The sequence below is a fragment of the Glandiceps talaboti genome, chromosome 7 (assembly GCF_964340395.1).
Source record: "Glandiceps talaboti chromosome 7, keGlaTala1.1, whole genome shotgun sequence".
Taxonomy (NCBI): Eukaryota; Metazoa; Hemichordata; class Enteropneusta; family Spengelidae; genus Glandiceps; species Glandiceps talaboti.
The window spans coordinates 908,567-930,574 of record NC_135555.1 but is presented as its reverse complement, the minus strand read 5'-3'; the positions used below and the strand labels follow the sequence as shown (position 1 = coordinate 930,574).

Genomic DNA, 22,008 nt, shown 5'->3' with positions numbered 1-22,008 from the left:
CGATTATCGAAAATCTTCTAATTTGTTGGGAATGTCTTGATGGAACGCCACTAAGGAATGACAAAAATAAATACAAAGTTAGGGGGTCAGAATCATACTTTCCTCACCATTTATTGTCCCTAGAGGTCGCTAATCACAGTCTACTTACGCAACAACATCACGGCGCGGAGAGTGTTATGTAGTGCAAATGCAAGTCAAAAGCCACCATGCATCCCAGTATAACACTTTCAGCCTTTAGATCAAGTTCAAGACTTGTAGGAATTTTAAGTCAGAAGAGAAGTATTAGAACACAGAGTGCTTGCTTCGACAAATTGAAAACAGGTAAGTTAGACCAGCTACTGAGATTGCTACGTAGTACCTCGGTCTCGAACTTCGAATCGAAGGATGGTGATTAAAACAGGCCGACACCAGAGATGATGTAAATGTTGCCTCGAAATGTCCAACTTTCTCCTCCAATGCAATGCATGGTCAGCAATATCAAATGTAACCAGACATAACTATGCGGAATGTGTCCTTATAGCAGAAGCTAGTATTTGCTTATTTATAATAGAGAGATACATGTCAATACAAACATAAATACATAGTTAGGGATACAATTTATTTTATAATTTCAGTGTATTTCCATGTATCATCTACCACGTTTAAATATTCTTGATTGAAACAGGGCAAAATTAATGATGAGTGTCATATGTTTTGTGAGGGGAGGACTCGATTAGTTGTGTAACAACTACTTCCACACCCTTTTCCCGAATAACACGTTTATATAAGGATATTTTGTTCTGTTCTGTAAGTAATCACATTTTGTACGTGGGAATAAATTATTATTATTATTATTATTTTTATTATTATTACATGTCACTGTCAGCCACGTTTGAAGTATTTATATTATTATACGAACAAAATAACTCAATTAAAAGGACACAGTCTGTAACATTTACAAGTGATTATTCTGTTGCATATTGAAATATGCATGCTCTATACCTGGTACTAAAACAAAGTGACTCTTGTATGGCAGCTAGCTGGTAGATAAAGGTCTCACCATTTATGGCAGCTGGTAGATAGAGCTCTCACCATGTATGGCAGCTGGCAGACAGAGCTCTCACCGTACATGGCAGCTGGCAGACAGAGCTCTCACCGTACATGGCAGCTGGTAGATAGAGGTCTCACCATATATGACAGCTGGTAGATAGAGGTCTCACCTTGTATGGCAGCTGGTAGATAGAGCTTTCACCGTACATGGCAGCTGGTAGATAGAGCTTTCACCATATATGGCAGCTGGTAGATAGAGCTTTCACCATATAGGGCAGCTGGTAGATAGAGCTCACACAATATATGGCAGCTGGTTGATAGAACTCTCACCGTACATGGCAGCTGGTAGATAGAGCTCTCATCGTACATGGCAGTTAGCTTGTTCTAGTAGTTACATTATTTTATGTTTTTATTTCTGTACTCAGTATTAATTCTCTAGGAGTCAGACAAACTAGCCATTGTGTATTACTCTAAAATATTTCCTTGTTTTTCTTTTAATGTGAAAGCTTTTAAGGAAAGGAAGTCAGAAAATGAATTATCTGGTAAAGCATTGTATCTAGATGTTCAAGCAACTACACCTTTGGTAAGTTGTTCTTTGGTAATTATATAGCTTGCTGTCCAATCTGATCAAAAAGTCAGACACTTGCTTTTTGTTTGATTTATTTACCATATTTCATGACTACCATCTAGTGTGGTGAATGGTATACAATGTATTGGAGACTACGCCAGTTTTACCATATTTCACGTCTACCATCAAGTGTGGTGAATGGTATACAATGTATTGGAGACTACGCCAGTTTTACCATATTTCACGTCTACCATCTAGTGTGGTGAATGGTATACAATGTATTGGAGACTACGCCAGTTTTACCATATTTCACGTCTACCATCTAGTGTGGTGAATGGTATACAATGTATTGGAGACTACGCCAGTTTTACCATATTTCACGTCTACCATCTAGTGTGGTGAATGGTATACAATGTATTGGAGACTACGCCAGTTTTACCATATTTCACGTCTACCATCTAGTGTGGTGAATGGTATACAATGTATTGGAGACTACACCAGTTTTACCATATTTCACGTCTACCATCTAGTGTGGTGAATGGTATACAATGTATTGGAGACTACGCCAGTTTTACCATATTTCACGTCTACCATCTAGTGTGGTGAATGGTATACAATGTATTGGAGACTACGCCAGTTTTACCATATTCCCCCCATCCTTTTATTGGTGTTCCTCAACTTTAGCCACAGCACTGGATGTGATGAGTTTACAATTTTTGATGGACTCTAGTTAGCTGTTCTTGTAAGTTTATTAGTTGTAGAAATGTTTTGAAAGAGTTGATATCCTTGGCTGCACAAACAGTTGAGGGTAGTAGGTTCCATTCAATTATTGTGTACACATATATAAAAAAATTATGATCATTTGTTGTGGTTTGATATGTTGTAATCCATATTAAAGATAGAAACTTTATAGTGGAGGGAACAAAAAATGAAGAAGTAGACTCAAATGTATCAATGTTGACTAAAGCTAACCTAGCCTGGTCCTTCTCCTACAAATTTTGATCAGATAGTTCACTCAGTTATTTTCATTTCCTGATGATATTTGGAAAGCTGAGGCAAATTACTTTCTAATGATTTAATGTTTGCCATACATATACTTGTACATGCTGTGAAATCAGTATGTTTGTAAATTTTTAATGTTTGGTTTACATGCTGTTCATAGTGAAACGTGAAATTCATGATCAGTTTTATCAAGTGAAAAAAAACCCTGGTGATGAGGTAATAACAATGTCAATGTAGGGTCTAAACTTTTTACTAGAAAGTCGGATATGTTTATAATAACAACTTGGCATGAATTTCAGGATCCACGAGTCCACGATGCCATGTTGCCATACCATGTGAGTTACTATGGCAACCCTCACTCCAGAACTCATTCCTATGGCTGGGAAACAGAAGATGCCATGGAAACAGCAAGAGGAGTAAGTCAGTTCAGAAAATCTTGACTATTTCAAGATGTAACATCATGTCATCTATGTCAACATCATGTTCAGTTTTAGTTTGTACTGTACTGACAACACCCTAGACTTGTTCTTTTTAGGGCATTGTGATGTAGTAGGTTATACCTACTGGTATGTAATACTGTTAAATACTTGATTAACATTTTGAAGTCACACTTTTAAGAAATAGACAAAACTTGTTAGCCAAAATGTGAGTAAAATACATATTTGAATGTGAATTATACAAATGAAGGTCTGGGACGTAAAGAAAATTGTGCAGACATTTCTACATGTTGAGTCTGATAAAGATATTAAAAAACCAGACACTTTCAATTTGAGGATGAACTTTGCTAACTGGACACAAATATATCTGATGGTATTGTTTACTAAAATTAGAAAATGTTGAAAACTTTTTTCTTATTCTAGCAAGTAGCACAAATTATTGGAGCTGACCCTAGAGAAATCATCTTTACCAGTGGAGCTACAGAGTCGAATAACATAGCAGTCAAAGGTGTGGCAAGGTTTTACAAGAGTAAAAAGAAACATATTATTACAACTCAAACTGTGAGTATTATTGAGTCTTCTAATTTGGCATATTAGATTACATTTTTTGTACAATATGTGATGGCTGTGTCTGTCTGTCTGTGTGTGTGTGTATGTGTGTGTGTGTGCATGTGTGTGTGTGTGTGTGTGTGCATGTGTGTGTGTGTGTGTGCATGTGTGTGTGTGTGTGCATGTGAAAGTTGTGAAAAATTAACATGCTGATTACTTGTTTTTGAGGTTTGTTTTCAACATGTCAACATTTGCAATTATAGTTCAATAGTTGAGGTCATATTTCTTTAGATGTTGTGAAAGTTTTCATTTTACAGTCTGTGATAGCCTTAATATTCATTTCATCATACAGTATTTTCCTATTCATTATTTTGTACACTTTGTTTTGTGCGATGTAAACATTGATGTAAAGTCAGCGCTAATCACATTCATTTCCTTCATCACTTACAGGAACATAAATGTGTGTTAGATTCTTGTCGTGCTCTGGAAGGTGAAGGATTCCAAGTCACATATCTACCAGTACAACAGAATGGACTTCTTGATTTAAAGGTGTGCATGTAATTTAGTGTCAACCAACCAACCAACCAACCAACCAACCAACCATGCAAGCATACAGTCATTGACCTACATAGCTATATTTCTAGTCCAGTCAGGTGTGAATACATCGATAGATACATATATCTAAGCCTGGCGGGTATATTTATATATATATACATTTAGTCTTCTAGGGAGTTATATATAGCTCCTGCCCAATCAGCAATGCATACATCATTATGTGCTAGATGATTACATTAGCGAAACCAGATATGCAATACAGTTAGTTAGCAACTCCAGGCCAAATCATCCACACATATAATTCTGACTGGCTCAATTTTGGGTGAATGAAATCTATTTGACCTTTGACCCAATTAAGAGCTGCTCAGCTACATGTACCCATGCATGTCAATGTATTAATGTCAAACTCCTTAAAACCTAACAGACCTAACTTAGGATTTATATAAATTTGTAGTCTTTGACCTTTGACCTGACCTTCAGATCCTGAACTAGATGCAGCATTGATTGTGTAGTTTTTGACCTTTCCCTGACATGTATTTCTATTTTTGTTCATTAGCTACTTGAAGATAGTCTTAGACCAGACACAGTTCTTGTATCTGTTATGACAGTCAATAATGAGATAGGAGTCAAACAACCTGTTGCAGAGATTGGTACGTATTATGTCAATAGTCAATTTAAAAACATTATCTTCAATAAGAGAATTAAAAATCACATAACTGACACACAGACACACAGATGCACAGATGCACATGCACACACACACACACAGAGACAGACACCCCCCCCCCCCCCCCACACACACACACACCAGTGAAACAAAGGATATAACACAATGGTACAATGGAGAATGGACAAATCAATAAATGCTGAAACCAGTCTTACCCAGAATCTAAAATAGTCACTGTTGATGGTAAGAATGATGATTTAAACAATGTCCATGTTTTTAATGAAACCCTAGAACACAACCCTAAGGGAAGCTTGTGGAAGTGAATCTGCAATGTGCTCATCAAAGGGATGTAAGATATGATATAATGTTATAGTTGTACTTGTGTAGTTCAATGCTACAGCATTGTTAAAATGTTTATACAAACTGTCTTTCAATACAGGTGCAATATGCAGGGAAAGGAAAGTGTTTTTCCATACCGATGCAGCACAAGCTGTTGGTAAAATACCAGTCGATGTAAATGATATGAAAATTGATCTCATGTCAATCAGTGGACATAAAATATATGGACCTAAAGGTATGTGCACTTTCATTGTGATAGTTATAAGTATATGAATAAAACAATTTTCATGATTAAATATTTTTACACGAGTTTAGAGACATACAGAGAGCAATTATAATATCTTTTTGATTTGATTTCATTATAAACTTAAATTGCTCTTTCTTTTCTCTACTATTGGATTCTGAATTGATATCATAAATTAAACTAAATAATTTTCTTTGCTTTATATATATATGGTTTGCAATATATCAAATAATGTTCTCCATTTTCTATTGTGTTACAATTTTTACATAGTCTATTTTCAATGGTGTTGGCATCTCTATGTTAGGTGTAGGCCTGGCATCAGAGCTATGTGATAACGTGTATCTCTTTCTAACACTAGGTGTTGGCGCCCTCTATGTTAGACGTAGACCTAGAGTGAGAATAGAAGCATTACAGAGTGGTGGAGGACAAGAGAGGGGTATGCGTAGTGGAACTGTACCAGCACCCCTAGTGGTTGGATTTGGAGCTGCCTGTAGAATTGCACAAGAGGAAATGGAGGTATGATTCAAGAACTAAAACAAAGTTTTGATTTCTTGTGACATCTGTACACCTAGCTGTCATACACATGTTGTACATTTCTTGTGACATGTGTACACCTGTTAGTTGGACCTACTCTATTTATATACCTTTGACAGAACTTTGTTTGTTTGTTTGTTTGAAGTTTGTCAAAGTGTGAGGAACTCTTCTGAAGCTTTGTTGCAGTGACTTACATTGTTGATAGATTTTGGCTTGTTGATAAATTTCATAACTAAATATTGAAATGACTTAACATTTTACTGTTTTGAACATCAATGTGTGCAGCCATTGTGAAGTAATTGTTATTCATCATAGAGATTACAGTTTCATCATTTAGCATGTTACCATGGCAATATGTAAATTATGTAATTCCCATCCAACTGTTAAACCCCAATTTTTGAATTAGTTCTGTCATATCACTGCCCACAACCAGGAACCATAAACATTCAAAAGGATTATTTTGTTGCAGATCAAATGTAACTAGCTCTGCAAGATAACTGTCTTTCACTCCCAGATTTGAATTCTAATCAAACATTGGCCTTTAATTCATCTAAGCAAATTAATTGTGGAAAGAGGACTTAATTAGTTGTGCATAAGTTATTGACATTCCCCCCCCCCCCTACATATTTCACTTGTCAAGTTATCAAAATACTACCAGCTGTCAATCTGTAACATTGCATTTTGTTCTCTGTTCACAGTATGATCATAGACGTATCAAATTCTTGTCTGACCGATTAGTTGATAAAATTATGAATGAAGTCCCACATGTCATAAGAAATGGAGACAAAGACAACAGTTATCCAGGTCAGTAGGTCATTCACTTCAGTTATCCAGGTCAGTAGGTCATTCACTTCGGTTATGCAGGTCAGTAGGTCATTCACTTCGGTTATGCAGGTCAGTAGGTCATTCATTCCATTTAATAGGTATAATGCTAACAAATGAAAAGAGGACTCTGAAGGGTGAGAGAGAGGGGAAACAGAAAGAGAGATAGGTTGTGAGTAACACAAGTAAATGATTGAATATACATGTATCTATGATACAAGATATCTGTAATTTGTAATACTTGTATATCTTATTGACAACTGATGATAAGTATACAGAAAGAGGAATTATTGATGTCATTCAATTTCTAGTGAATTACATGCAATATAAGGTACTTCCCTGTTTTTAATATAATAAATTCTTTTAGGTAATACTAAATGTTACAAACTTCTTTACCAATGTTGGGAATCATATCCTCAACTAATGATCATTAAAATGTTCTCTCTCACATGTTACTAGGATTGATAATGTGTTAAATACAGGATGTCAACATTTCTATCTTGGCCGTAGTTAAAGTCTGTTTTGTACTAACATCCATATATGTTGTTTCCAGGTTGTCTAAATTTGTCATTTGCATATGTTGAGGGTGAGAGCTTATTGATGGCGCTGAAAGACATTGCACTGTCTTCAGGAAGGTAAGAAAAATGAAAAAGCTTTGCTTGATTTTTAATTTTCATCATGACAGCAGGTGGTACAAGTGTAATCCTTCTAAGGTTGGGTTTCAAGCAAGTCTTGTCTATCTCACATTTAAAATAGTTCTCATCAATGTATAAAGGAAGATATTAATTTTAGGTCAGTTTCTTCAAAAAGTTGATAATTGCAGTTATAGAAATGACGTTTGTGTAAGTGAAAGTAACCTAAGATATAAGGATGACATTATTATGTAATACCACCATGGTGCATTTAGTAAAGTTATGGTTGATAATCCACTTTACAACAAATGTTGACCTCTGTGGTCTTGTAGTCAATCGGCCTATTATACTGCCACCTAGTGGTCAGATGTAAGAATCAAACAAATCATTCTAAAGAGGAACCCCGAGATTGAATATTGGTGCTCTGATTTCTCAGGATTGGTAATCCCAAATTTCTTTAGATGTAATGTGTACATCTCAGATATATTGTCATACTGGGGGGGGGCAAACATGGACCATTTATATTTTCTGCAGACAAGTATTTATCTGTTCGTAAATATATCAATGTCATATTTTGTGTTCATATTATATTGTACAATTATTACAGTGCTTGTACCTCAGCATCATTAGAACCATCCTATGTATTGAGAGCTATAGGAGCAGATGAAGACCTAGCTCATTCATCTATCAGGTATGTAGAAATGTTAGATGAAGGCCTAGCCCAGAATAATCACACTACAATTGTAGAAAAGACACATTATAACCAACCGTCCCAGTAACTGGCTAATGATTTTGACTGAAAGAGGTGGGAGCCTTGCCCCCAGTGAGTGATTTAGTACCAGTAAACACTACACTATGTGTATATCATCAGGAAGTAATATATTTAAATCTCAAAGCACACCATATCATCAGATATTCAAACATCTGGACAATTATAACATTACAAGTATATCCTGATCATGTTGAATTGATAGTGATTTTCAAAAATAGCAAATATTGTGTCTTGAGTTTAAATTTGAATATACAGATGTTACATTGAAATATACAAGTGGAGTATGCTGGGACTGTAGCAGTGTTTACAGGACCCAAGTTACCACAGTGTGTGTGATTGACACAATGAGAAGGGAACACAAAATTCAGAATTGCCATGACCTGGATTCTAATCTACTGAAAATCATGCATTGACATAGTTCTACAGAATGATGAAGTTATTCATTTGTAGATACTTAGTGAAAGCAATGTGAACTATTTCAAAGTTGTCTATTCTGAGTGACTAAATTAGAAAATTATATTATACAGTCATAAAACTTAATGAGATTCTCATGATGCCATAAAATATCAGATACTGTTATTCAAGGAATGTGTCCATTGTCATGAAGAATTCCAGCAGCATTGAATTTGTTATTCTTGTGTGTTTGTATTTAGAACTGCTGATAATGTCTTTGCATAAACCATTTGCTTAGGCCTAAAAAAAGAATTGTGTGGTTCCGATTACCCGCCCCCACCTAGCTTTTCACTGCAGACAATAAACTTTTTAAAAATGTATTTGAGAAAAAAATACAATAAAATCACAAAAATTGTGAATTCTCATGAGAAATAGTGGGTGCAAAAATTGACATCAACTTAAAAATTAAAAATAAAACTGTTCTTTCAATCTGTAATGGCTGTACATAGGAAGAAATAAATAACACAGAGACCATTTGGAAAACAATGGAAAACCTAAAATAGACACTCACACAGAAAAAAAAAAAATAAAATAAAATAAAAAATCTACCTACCTCACCTCTTCTAAAATTGAACGTAATCGGAACCACATAATTTTTTTATTAAGGTCTTATTAATTTATTCTTTGTTTTGGTAGGTTTGGTATTGGTAGGTTTACTACAGAGGAGGAAGTTGACTACACAGCTGATAAATGTATCAAACATGTCAAATTACTGCGAGAAATGAGGTATTGTTACAAAAATAGGATAATCATTTAAAAACCAAACAAAAACAACCATTTAATTATGACAAATTGATATATAACAAGTAGTTACAAGTCAGTCATATTGACTGCCTGACTATTTGAAAAAAAAAAAAACTAGTAAAAGAGCCAACTTTAAACTGCATTTGAAACAACATCTTTTTTCAGATTGATTTGTTTATTGTTTCTGTTCTGTTTCCAAGCTGTCCTTCTGACAACCATCACATAATCGCACTGAGTTCTTCTTTTGGGCCACTAGCTCCACTAGTTCATAAGAACTATTTTTGTGGCCCTAGCCAGAAATTTATTTTGTAATTCTCTACATTATCTATTTTGTGGCTCACTTGACTTGTACATTTTGATATTTTGGACATTTGTAGATAAATTTAGAATATTTTGTAAGCCTATAATTTCTGGCAATAAATTTATTATTATTATTATTATTACTATATGCATTCAGTAATTATTGACTGTGTTTGTTTTCAGTCCTTTGTGGGAAATGGTACAAGAAGGAATTGATTTAAAAGCCATCAAGTGGAGCCAGCATTGAATATTCCTCAAAACAACACAGTGCACTGTAAATGTAATTAGATACACATCACAAGTACAACATTGCTGCCAAAGGAATGTTCATTATAATAAAAGACTATGTGAATCTTACCACTGTCATTTCATAACATAGAGATGATAGACATAGAGTTAGATTCCATTTACCAATAATGTATAATGTGTTTTGCCTAAATGTAAAGACAAGTAAAACATGTTCACATGCATATTTTATCTTGCATATGATTATATAATCTTATGAAGCAGGTCTCCAAAGAGCATCCAAAGTTGAATGGGTACATAATTTAGTTGTTACGAAGTATCCCTTTGAGTGGGTAATGTGAAACACTGCATGCATTGTTTACTTTATTGTGTTTGCAATTAGTGAATACAAACTGTCTATACAGGATATGTTAATAAAATAAGTATTCACCAATAGGTATACATATTCTTTCTTTATATGTCTTTGTTGTGTACTGTATTTGCATACAGTGTTACTTTCTGACGATCTTTATCACCAGTGATGTGAGGTCAGACCCAGCTGTAACACTGTGGGTATTATGAGGAACTTGAACACACATAACATGTGGTAGTGACTTTCCCTCCACAAATATCTTGTTTTGAATGAATACGACAGAACAAGATTAAATGTTAGATATTCGTAAATAGGATTTGGAAAGTTTACCTGTACTGAGTTTTCCTCACAGTACAGAAGGTTTTGAAAACCTTAGAAAAGTGTAAACGTGATTGATATACTTGCTAAACAACTTTTAGGTTATTTTGTTTCAAATGTGAACATAGTTGTGAGTTGACAAGTTTTATATTTGATCAGTTTATTGAATTACAATCATGGCCCTCTGTCAGATCATAGATGGAGGGACTGCCATTGAATATAGCACCAACATAGCAAGTATTGGATAGAATTATGAACAAGTTTGTACATGACCTTTTTGCTAAAAATAGGTTTAATACCATCATTTTATGTATTTGGGTACTGCCACCATCATTTTATGCATCCAGGGTTGTTAAAAGGTTGGAATAAAGTTCAATAAACTGGTAGAGGAATTGTCGGAATAGTGCCTCATGCATACTTAACAATGTGTACATGGCAAGTATTTCAAGTGATTTCCAGCAAAGTTAAATATACAGTACCATAGAAACTGTGCCTACAAACTTCTGTTATCTTCATTTTTAGCACAACTGAACAATGGTTTACAGTAGTGCTACTATGAAAAGTGTAGTGTGTGTACAATGCAAACAGCAGTTCTTTCCTGTGGTTGTCTATTGGTTTAAGAGTGATACTTGGTGTCACATGGTCCTATTCATAATCCATTGATTTAGGGGTAGCTATGCACCAAAACGTAGTTCTGTGGAAGTGTGTAGTGACACAGCATTTTTATCGGTAGCAAATAAAGCTTATATTGTAACCATTTCAATGATGTATAGCTTGCCTTTATATCTTACTGTGGCCATCAGTGATATACGTATAAATTTTTTTTTTATTTATTTATTTATTTATTTATTAAGCCTTCACAAGAAGAGAAACCAACACTGAGAAAAAAAGAAAAAACGATACATTACAATCATACAAAATAATGTCAAAATGGCATCAACAACATGCTAAGAATTTGACAACTCTGTGGATCCTTCGCATATAAAAGCTGTCTGACACTGTCCGTCAGCCCATCTGACATACCAGATGTTTTCAAATTTCTTAAGACAGATTTAGAGTATTGTATGTCAAACATATAGCGAAGAAATGAAACATTATTTTTGACACAAATTGCCCGAGTACGGGAAAATAAATCAGTGTGTCCCTTCAGCTTACCACAATAATGCATATTAAGCAGATGCATATAAAAACAACGTGCTCGAGAATTATTACTAGGATGTAGGATTGCATAAGAATGCAGGAATCGCAGTCATCACTTTCTGACACATTACTTGCTGGGCTGTCGTACGTCTCAAGTTGTAAATTAAAAAAGAACGCAATGTTAAATTTAATTTCATGTGAGTCAGTCAACCACAACTTTATCCACAAATTCTTTCCCAGTTTTATTTTTCTGTGGAGTGAATTCTCATTTCCGGACTTTCAATTTTTTAGGCCTAAAAATTGTCTTGTTCCGATTACGCGCTCAATTTTAGAAAAGGTGGGATAGGTAGATTTTTTGTTGTTGTTGATTTTTTTTTCTTCAGGTGTGACTGTCTAGTTCAGGTACTTATGTTTTCTGTTGAATTCCATATGGTCTCTGTGTTATTGGTTTCTTCTCATAAGATGTACAGCCATTACAGATTGGAAGAACAGTGTTATGTTGTCTTTTTCAGTACAGTTGATGTCAGTTTCCGCATTCTCGTGAGACCACAGTTTTCGCGATTTAATTTATTTTTTCTCGAATACGTAAACAAAAAGTTTAGGGCCGGCAGTGAACAACTAGGTGGATGGGGTAACCGGGAACCAAACACTTTTTTAAAGACCTTAGCCATCGTGGAGAAAACTTCATGTGTAACCCAACCAAAATGTTCATATCATACTAGATTACTTGTAAGCTTATGTATTCCATGTTTTTGGACTTATTAATATTAACACTGCTCACACCGTCCGATATTGTTAGATCTGTCGTACATATGATCCATTTGAAAGAGAAAGTAGTGGTATGTTGTCATTCACGTAACATGTTAGATCGATATCAGGTTTATGATACATGATTTCATCGAAATTCAGGAAATTCGACGTAAAACTCTCTATATTCGGAGTAAATTGTTGGGAAAAACCGGTGGAGAATTCGAACGGTATTAATCGTAAAACTTTGACATATTTTTATACGTAAAAATCTACCTCTGTGTATATGTGCTACGAGGGACCGAGGGCCACTAAAAAATCTGCTTTGTCACGGTGAGAACGAGAAACCCAACGTAGTTCGTTTCCTTCTTTTGCTGACTCATATCGTTTCTGCATGTTCTGAGAAGTACGATCGACGGTCAATTTATGCATCCTCTGGAATGCGCCCTCAGCGCGGTATTGGTTGTTTCGATTAAGTTATCTTCCAGCTCGCAACAGAATCATCATCTTTTTAGAATATCTGTTTAGGCGTCCTCGGAGTCGCGTTTAGTTCATACAGCTTTATCTGTTGCACTTTTATTAATCCTGCTTGCAGAAGGTGCACGAAAGCCACGACTTTCTTAAATATGTCCATTTTTACTATATCATTATGACCGTTTATTGTATCATTATGACCATATCGTCGGTTCGCTCAACACCGTCCTGTGATAAGCAATGTAACCCCCGGGAATGTAACCCGCCTATATCGAGTTCGTGACAAGTTATCTTCATATTATACATTATAGTATGAAGATAACGTAGTACGGAATACGGTCCATCATCAATCTGATTAAAATCCGATGTAGATGTCGGCTAATCGTTCATTGCTATTTTACCTTCGTTATTTTGCCTGAATTGACCTTCGTGGTACATGTTTACGTTTTCAGCCTGATCAGGATACAGGACGGAAAAGGAAAATTGGCATAAACCAGTCGGTAGCGTTGATGGAGCTTTTCATTTCAGCCCACCAACTTGAAACAATTCTTTGATACAACGAATACTAGGCCCACTAATGAATTTTGGAACTGACAATGTGTCTTCTTTCCCATAGATGACATCATAAAAACAACGATTGACGAAATTTCAACCTATTAAAATCCAAGATCAGCAATATTAAATATTGTCACGGGATTGGTAATACAAATACAATAAATGACATTAGTCTCTTAACTGCTGTTCGTACCACTAAATTTTCCAGAATGTTAAGTTTTGTTAGATCTTGTTTTAGGTGGTTGTTTAGTTTCTATTTATTTTCCTTTATTAGCAAAATGATCAATTCGGATGTGGCTTGCAATCTCAATCTGATGCTGGTTGTGGTGAATCTTAACGATCATGCCCTTTCTATGTGACCTTATTCCGTGAACTCTGAGCTAGCTTGCTGTATCCGTCCTTCGGTCTTATTAGATCTAACCGAAATAAGAAGATCTTGTATTGGTGATAGTTGCACACCACACCCCAGTCAGGGTAAACAATCAGTAAACGGTGTAGCTCTGTCCTCGGGGCCTTCGCAACAGACAGCGCACTGGCCGCCAAAAATATATTGTAATTTGCATTGTAATAATTGATGGTACACACAGAGTTAGCGTTATATCTCACATGTCATCCGTGGAGGGTATTGTTACTAGTCACGGTTGTTGACGAGTGAAACAAGCTACTACTCCTGCTCTGCTGTCCAGGGTGTCTGACAAAATCTCATCGGGTGAACCAGTGTAAGGTAAGGTGAACCAAATTCAGCCCACTCTCGAATATACCACAGAAAAACATATTCTTAATAATGACAATAAGTCAATATATTGCAATTTTCTCTGTGCTGTCGTATTTTCGTACCAATATTTATCATCATAATAACTTTTGAATTTCGGCTTCGTGTCATGGGTATTAAACGTCACATGATTTCGCACATGAAGTATATGTCAATGTCACCAAACTAAGTGTCGTTTCGTTCAATGTTCTGAAGTTGTGTCTCGGTATGGAGTAGCTCTGAATGCAATGAGGTTCCACACGCGGTACACGTCTTCCCCCTGTGTCGAACCTCGTAGCGTATACATCCAGAGCTAGGTATGGAGTAGTCCTTCCTGGTCCTGCTTGCAGACTGTGCACGCGTTTCGCTGGAACGCCGAGAAGGAAGGGACGACTTACTCCGTATGCAAGCAGGACTGCACACGGATCCGTGTTTTATTATATTGTGTACTATCCACAGTTAGTGAGTTACAGTGCTGTATCTTGGATTCGCAGTTCGGTACTGTAGTGTAGGGAGGCAAAATTTATTAACCATAAAACATGAAAGTGTCTCCGATGTAAAGCCAGTTAGCAATTCAACGAAAGGTATACAGCACAGGGCCACACTAATACCATGTGCAAGTCATGGTAATAAAATCGTCAATTTATTTCCTAAGAGGCTATTCATGGAATTTGTCAGTATTGATTTCCTGTTGAATTTGACCACAATCTCAACACTGTGGTGGTTAATACCTTTTTATGTACTACAAAAATGACCACAATGGAAATAAGTTTTTAACCTTTTTCTGTTATCCTCAGCAAAGCTATTTTATACGTTTATCAAATCATTCAGGCAATCAGTATACCCAAAGACTGGTTTATTAATTAAAGTGGCACAATCTGAGTTTATAAACTTTTTTTGTATACTCAAATGAAAATACTTGCATAAAATTTCGATTAAAGTGTAAGTTATAGTACATATTAACGTTAGTGTCAATGTATGCGTTCTTTTCTATAACATTACAGTTACCTTCTGGCACTGTTAGAACTATCGATTGTCTAGTATGAATTTCTTGACATCTTTTGATAGTACAGTAAATTATGTCATCAGATCTTTTGTATGTTATATCATAGACAGTGGAGATCTCCCCTGTCTATTGTTATATCTTAATACCTGGTTTGAGTTCAGTCAGTTGTTGGTGATGGTTAAGTATACTTCAAAGTACAATACTGTGAGTGACTTTTACAGGTGTTGCAGACTCCATTGACAATGACAGTTGGTAGGTATCAAATGATACTGTCAATTTTTTATGAGGGTGAATGGCCTAGCACATAAATTAACAATGATGTTATTATACTTAAGCCTTACAACATAAATAGAAAGAATATATTTTGATGGTTTATACTGCCTAAAACTCACTGAGCTTGAATTTTGACTTGTGATGAAACAATATTGATAAATACCGGTATATGACGTATGCGTATTACTGTGCTAAGAGCTGCAGTGTGTTTTATGATGCTAGTCTGGACCTTGGTTTCTCTGTTTTCTGTGGTGTCTTTCATTACTTTTTACCACTGGCTATCATGCATTTTACATAGACAACATAGACCTGGAGTTAAAGTGAATTTTTCGGGGTTTCCCAATGCTTAAAGTTTAACTCAGTTTACTATACATTCATAATGATAGCCCAGACCAAAGTCGGCACTGTTTTCTCTCCGGGGATCTTTTTACCACTGAGATACTAAAAGCGTCATGTTACAATTACGCATCATATAGGTACATACCAGGGTTTGCCATTTCCCCAGGGTTTTTTTATACTTCGCCACTGCAGACACCATACACCATAGGCTAAGTTATCTATGTTATAACAGACTTATAGGGACTGACTATTTTATCTGTAATATTGACATTTACCTTTTTTGTGGGTAAATTGTTTTCTGAATGTTTTAATGCATTTCCAGAGTTATGTACATGTATATGTGATGTACATATCACTGTTTGATTGTCTAACAGTACAGTTATACAAAAACAATGTAACTGATCAGATGTTCATATTGATTAGTAGCTTTCCAATCTAACAATGCTCAGATTCTAAATACCTTGCTATCCTTTCAGAATTATTCTATCTAATCTCTGTAATCCATGCATTATAAGTCAGGTGTAACAGTTTCCTGTGACTCATTGATGTGTTGTAATCAGAAATACACCTTCCCTCCCCATCTCGTCAGATCTAAGAATTAGCAGTAGTCCAGAACACATAAACTTCTAAACAGACTACCAAATTAACAGTAGTCCAGAACACATAAACTTCTAAACAGACTGGCAAATTAACAGTAGTCCAGAACACATAAACTTCTAAACAGACTGGCAGATTAACAGTAGTCCAGAACACATAAACTTCTAAACAGACTGGCAAATTAAGAGTAGTCCAGGACATTGACTTCTGAACATCATCTAGAGTGTCAAATATATACAGTGGTCTGTTAGGCCAGTGGAAATCAATAGAAAACTGTAGCACTTCCACTTGGCTTAATCTGAAAATTAGACCACCAAGCCTAGAAGTTAATTTCTGGGGGCTACAATTTGTAGTATAAACAATGTTGTACAATACGTGTGTGTGTGTGTGTGTGTGTGTGTGTGTGTGTGTGTGCATATACACACATACACACATACATTCATTAACCCACCTACCCATCCATCCTTCCTTCCATTCATTAATCCACCCAAACACCCACCCAACCACCCACCCACCGACACCCACCCACCCATCCATCCATCCATCCATCCATCCATCCATCCATTCCAAGTATCAACCATATAGGTGATCTTTTGAATAACTTTAATATACGTGACTTCTGGTATTCATTACAGAAAATGTACCCCTATAACACTTCACACTGTTTTATTTAGTAACTTTTATAAGGTACAATATTCTGATAATAAAAAAAACATCAACAAATTTAAAGTTTCATATTTCTCAGCAGTTTACACCTTGAACTTTGCATACTGTCTGTAAGTTAGCAACTAGTGTTTAAATTGATCAAAAAATTGTTATTAACTGCAATATAAATATAAAAAAAACAATTGAAATAGTTTTGCTTGCTATTTGTGATTTCAAGGTTTTGAAATAGACTTTGAAAACATCTTACATGTTCATATACATTTACAATTTATTTTGGCACCATATTGTCTGTGATCATAAGTTATTGTTTGGCTTTTTCCTTACTGGATACTTGAATGACTTATTTGTGTTATCACATGATGTATTTTTAAGGTACTTGCCAAGGCCCAATAATTATGAACAGAAAACCTATAATATAAGTTTATAACATGTTGACTGAAAAGTTAATTTCTTAAACGAAGAATGCCCAAACAAGTCACAGTGTGTGACTTTGTGAGGAGTATGAAAAGAAAATTGGATAACGGCCAAGAGATTCTCTCTAAACAGTGCCATAAGAACTTAATAGGTAGACATAAAACCATTACAAATGAACAGTAGCAGGGTTTTGTTGTTCCTCAGACCACTAAAAAATGTGTTAGTGGTCTGAGGTTGTACAAAGGATTATGCCGCAATTTCAAAGTAAACAAGGGCAGGACTCATTGTCTCATATTCTCTGTGGATATAAAAGTTAGAATTATGTTATAGTACTGTAGTTTATACTTGTACTCTTTGGTTAACACTTAGTTGGAAGGGTTAACACTGCTAATCTGTACTGTTTGGTTAACACTTAGTTGGAGGAAGTACTGCTACTGTGCAAACCCTAAATCTTACACTGGTAAGTTTATATCATGGTTATTCCGCAATATACATGTACAAGTTCTCTAGTTTGTATATTAGATTACAGCCTTCCATCAATTTCTCTCTTGAATTTTCCACAAGAGGACTACTAGTATTGCAGCCATTGCTTGTCAGCTGGAAGGCAGCATGCCCCTCCCTAAGATTTGAAGTTTGAGTTATTGAAGGCAGCATGCCCCTCCCTAAGATTTGAAGTTTGAGTTATTGAAGGCAGCATACCCCTCCCTAAGATGAGAAACTTGTGTCTAGTCCAAGTAAAGTGTGAGAAACTTGTGTCTAGTCCCAGTAAAGTGTGAGAAACTTGTGTCTAGTCCAAGTAAAGTGTGAGAAACTTGTGTTTAGTCCAAGGAAAGTGTGAGAAACTTGTGTCTAGTCCAAGGAAAGTGTGAGAAACTTGTGTCTAGTCCAAGTAAAGTGTGAGAAACTTGTGTCTAGTCCAAGTAAAGTGTGAGAAACTTGTGTCTAGTCCAAGTAAAGTGTGAGAAACTTGTGTCTAGTCCAAGTAAAGTGTGAGAAACTTGTGTTTAGTCCAAGGAAAGTGTGAGAAACTTGTGTTTAGTCCAAGTAAAGTGTGAGAAACTTGTGTCTAGTCCGAGTAAAGTGTGAGAAACTTGTGTCTAGTCCAAGTAAAGTGTGAGAAACTTGTGTTTAGTCCAAGGAAAGTGTGAGAAACTTGTGTCTAGTCCAAGTAAAGTGTGAGAAACTTGTGTTTAGTCCAAGGAAAGTGTGAGAAACTTGTGTCTAGTCCAAGCATTAGTATTCCTCCTCTGTACATGTCTGAAGTGAAAGATGTTTCATGATTTCTATTGTGTACCCATTCTTGAAGTACTAGTATGCCCTATTGTCATGTTTTCTCTCAATTTATCATTAGCTAATGTATGTTGTTGTCATCCTATTCAGAATTGACAATAAGACTCACGAATAGTAGATTTCCATTAGCCATTGCTGAAAAAAATGACAATTTTGACAAACGAAAATTAGCTTGTCTGTATTCTTGGCCATAACTTAGTTGACCTGGTGTTTATAAATCATTGGTGTATTCATCATAATATGATGCCATATATTATGAAACTTTTGTCAATTTTCCCAACTTTGGTGGAGGACCACAATGGAAACAAGTTGTGCATACTTTTCTGCGTTAGCCCTGCACAAATGTTGTACTTTGTTAGCATTTGTACTTTTGTAAATGCACTTTGTGCTGAACGAAAAAATAAAAAATATATTCTAGATAGTTTGAACTTTGTAGTTGTACTCAAATAGAAGGTGTATGCTTTCATTCCTAAGATGTGCTTAGACTGGTGATTTTTTTTCAGCCGAGAAGTGTTATATATATTTAACATTGTTAATGATTTTAGGAGAAAACCCTGGTATGTATGCCCTGGGAATTCAGGTAGATTGATCTAAACAAAAAGGGAATAAATGAATAAATAAAAATGGTAGAAACCCTGGTATTAAAATGACTCGTAAACTCAGTTAGATTTTAGCTACACATAGCACCCCTAGAAAACTTACTGGTAGAAGAACCCTAATGTAGTTCCCTGGAGCCTAGTGTCGATTTTATCTTGAATAAAATGTTAACCCTGCTACTGTCAACATAGCTGTGTACTTGCAATGCAAAAATATTATCACTGTAGGAATTGTACATAAATGTCATATAATGGACATCTGTGGCAGTATATACATGGTAATGCTAATAATTATCAAATATAAGTTGTACATTTCCAATATTGTTAAATAACTAGTATACTAATCATCATGCACTTCAAGACACTAGGTTATGGGTGGCTGGTTGTCGGTGGCTGAGTGGTTAAACCACTTGCCTCTTACCACTGCGGTCGGGGTTCGAACCCCATTCAGGGTTCGATTAAATTTACCACGCTGTAAGTAAGAAGAGTGTCATTCAGTTTGACTCTACCGAACAACACAGGTTTTCCCCGGGTACTCCGGTTTCCTCCTGCATTAACACTGAACCCATGAGGGATGGCCCTCACTGGACTTCTTGGGAGACAAGTGTTTATATGCTTAAAGAACTATCCAGTATAAATAAAGATTATTATTATGCATGTACAAAATGTAGTCTGAGACCACACTCTACACTGTAAGTTTTGTTTACAGTACATCATTATGTTTTTAAACCAAGGGAAGTCATCTTCATACCATAGTATACCAAACCATTATTTCTACAGACAAGCCTTGCTGAATGCACATAAGCTTTATTGTGTATTGTTTAATCTGGATGAATGAGTGCTGCCATGACCCAAGCAAACAAACTATAAATGAAAATATAAAAGAGTGTGCTGTTTATCCCGTAGGCTATACCTACTGTCATTAACCATCCTAAAGACAGGACAGGGGGTTATAAGCTTCCAACATAATGACCTGTTTTATGAACCTTATTTCCATTACATTTGTATTCTGTAAAGTTTGTCTGCATTTTAGAAAAGATTGAAGATAACAGTTAAAAGATGTTTTGGTTCATTGGCGAATTGATTCAAATACCAGAATTTAGTCTTTATACTGTATTGTTTGCTGTCAGTGGTGCATGTGTACTGATGAATAACCAGAAAGTGTTCACTCATACTGAACTATGTCGTTATACAATGTAGTGTCACAAATACATACATTTGTAAGGAAGATAGCTGTTTCTACATTAGAAAGTGTACTGACAATAAAAAAAATGTGTATTTTGAGAAGAATTCATATTTAAGATATGTATTATTTCATACCATTGATCGTTTACATATGTACGATTTTCAGAAAACATGAAATCCTTCCAAGCTAAGAATTCCTTAGATGGCAGTCCCCATTAGATGGCAGTCCTTGGGGTCTACAGCTGTACTTATGGTCAAGGTGAAATTTCTGACATTGCAATCTTTAGTGCAAACAGTCACGTTTCTGTTATTTTCACCTTGGCCACCACCATATTGTACAGTTGTGACCATGGAGGTATTGTAATTTGTTGATAGAATCATTCATGTATCATATTGAATATTGTAAGGCTATAGACTATCTAGGCCAATGGTATCAACTCAGTGATGGTATGTAAGTTGTAACACATACATATAATATTACTGTAAGATTCACTATTTAGGCCAGAAAATAATTATAGAACATTGATATTTACACAATAATATTTGTTTGAAGTATATCACTGAGTAAAATATGGAGAACTCTGGGTTGGAACCTACTCCTTCAGAAAAGCCTGGAGTAAATCTACAATTTCTAAATGGGTTCTGTATTGCATACAAGTCTAGCCCTGTGAAGGTTACAGGAGAACTCTGGAATGGAACCCACTCCTCCGTAAAAGCCTGGAGGAAATCTGCAATCTCTAAATGGGTTCTGTATTGCATACAAATCTAGCCCTGTGAAGGTTATGGGAGAACTCTGGAATGGAACCCACCCCTTCCTAAAGGCTTGGGGTGAACCCACTAAGTCAGGAAATAAATGTAGATGTAGATGTTTAGATGGAGTCATGACGGTCAAATGGTGGGCGAGGCCAGCTTGGAATCTACAGGTTGCTGGTTCGAGCCCCATCGCTGCCATTTGTTTCCGAGTGGCTAAAGTCCTTGGGTACGGTGTGAACCATGACTGTGCCTCTGTCAACCCAACTGTATAATTGGGGAGGAATAGAGGTTGCAATGTGAATGCTTTAATCCTATGATCTTAAACGGCTGCAATGGATTGTATGCTCCCAGGGAGTTGAGGAAGAATAAAGGGCTGTTGTTGTGCCGCCATTGATTCATGCCAGGGCTAATAATTGTAAAGCGCTTTGAGGACAGAAAAAACGCTATATAAGGAGTGTATATGTAAAATGCTGTAGCCTGTTTACTGTACTGTTGAGATACATCATTAGCTGATCATTCCTCCTAGCCCTCGTATTCACTGCTTGTAGTGATTATATTGTTAAAACTGACTTAAAAAATTTCATCCAATAGCCTGGTTGATGATAACATGCAGCCTTTCAACCATGACAACTAGTCAGACTGTCATTATTCAAATGAAT

At 35.8% G+C, this 22,008-nt stretch overlaps 2 protein-coding genes across 3 annotated transcripts in view; both read left to right on the top strand.

Moving 5' to 3' along the window:
- Nucleotides 1-142: 142 nt before the first annotated feature.
- LOC144437230 (cysteine desulfurase-like) lies at nt 143-11,301 on the top strand. The gene is made up of 13 exons (XM_078126131.1): nt 143-321; nt 1,536-1,612; nt 2,899-3,015; nt 3,460-3,597; nt 4,036-4,134; nt 4,697-4,790; nt 5,247-5,381; nt 5,749-5,906; nt 6,623-6,728; nt 7,300-7,381; nt 7,986-8,069; nt 9,240-9,329; nt 9,831-11,301. Exons 1-13 carry the CDS (start codon nt 207-209, stop codon nt 9,892-9,894), a joined length of 1,359 nt encoding a protein of 452 aa, XP_077982257.1. The 5' UTR covers nt 143-206; the 3' UTR covers nt 9,895-11,301.
- Nucleotides 11,302-13,844: 2,543 nt separating this feature from the next.
- Nucleotides 13,845-22,008, top strand: part of LOC144437169 (oxidative stress-induced growth inhibitor 1-like) — a 35,777-nt gene continuing 27,613 nt past the window's right edge. The window contains exon 1 of one of the 2 annotated variants that reach the window (XM_078126046.1): nt 13,845-14,203. The gene's annotated coding sequence lies outside the window, so the exon portion shown is untranslated. Of the gene's footprint in view, nt 14,209-22,008 lie in introns of both variants that reach the window. The other variant, XM_078126047.1, reaches the window with a different exon arrangement.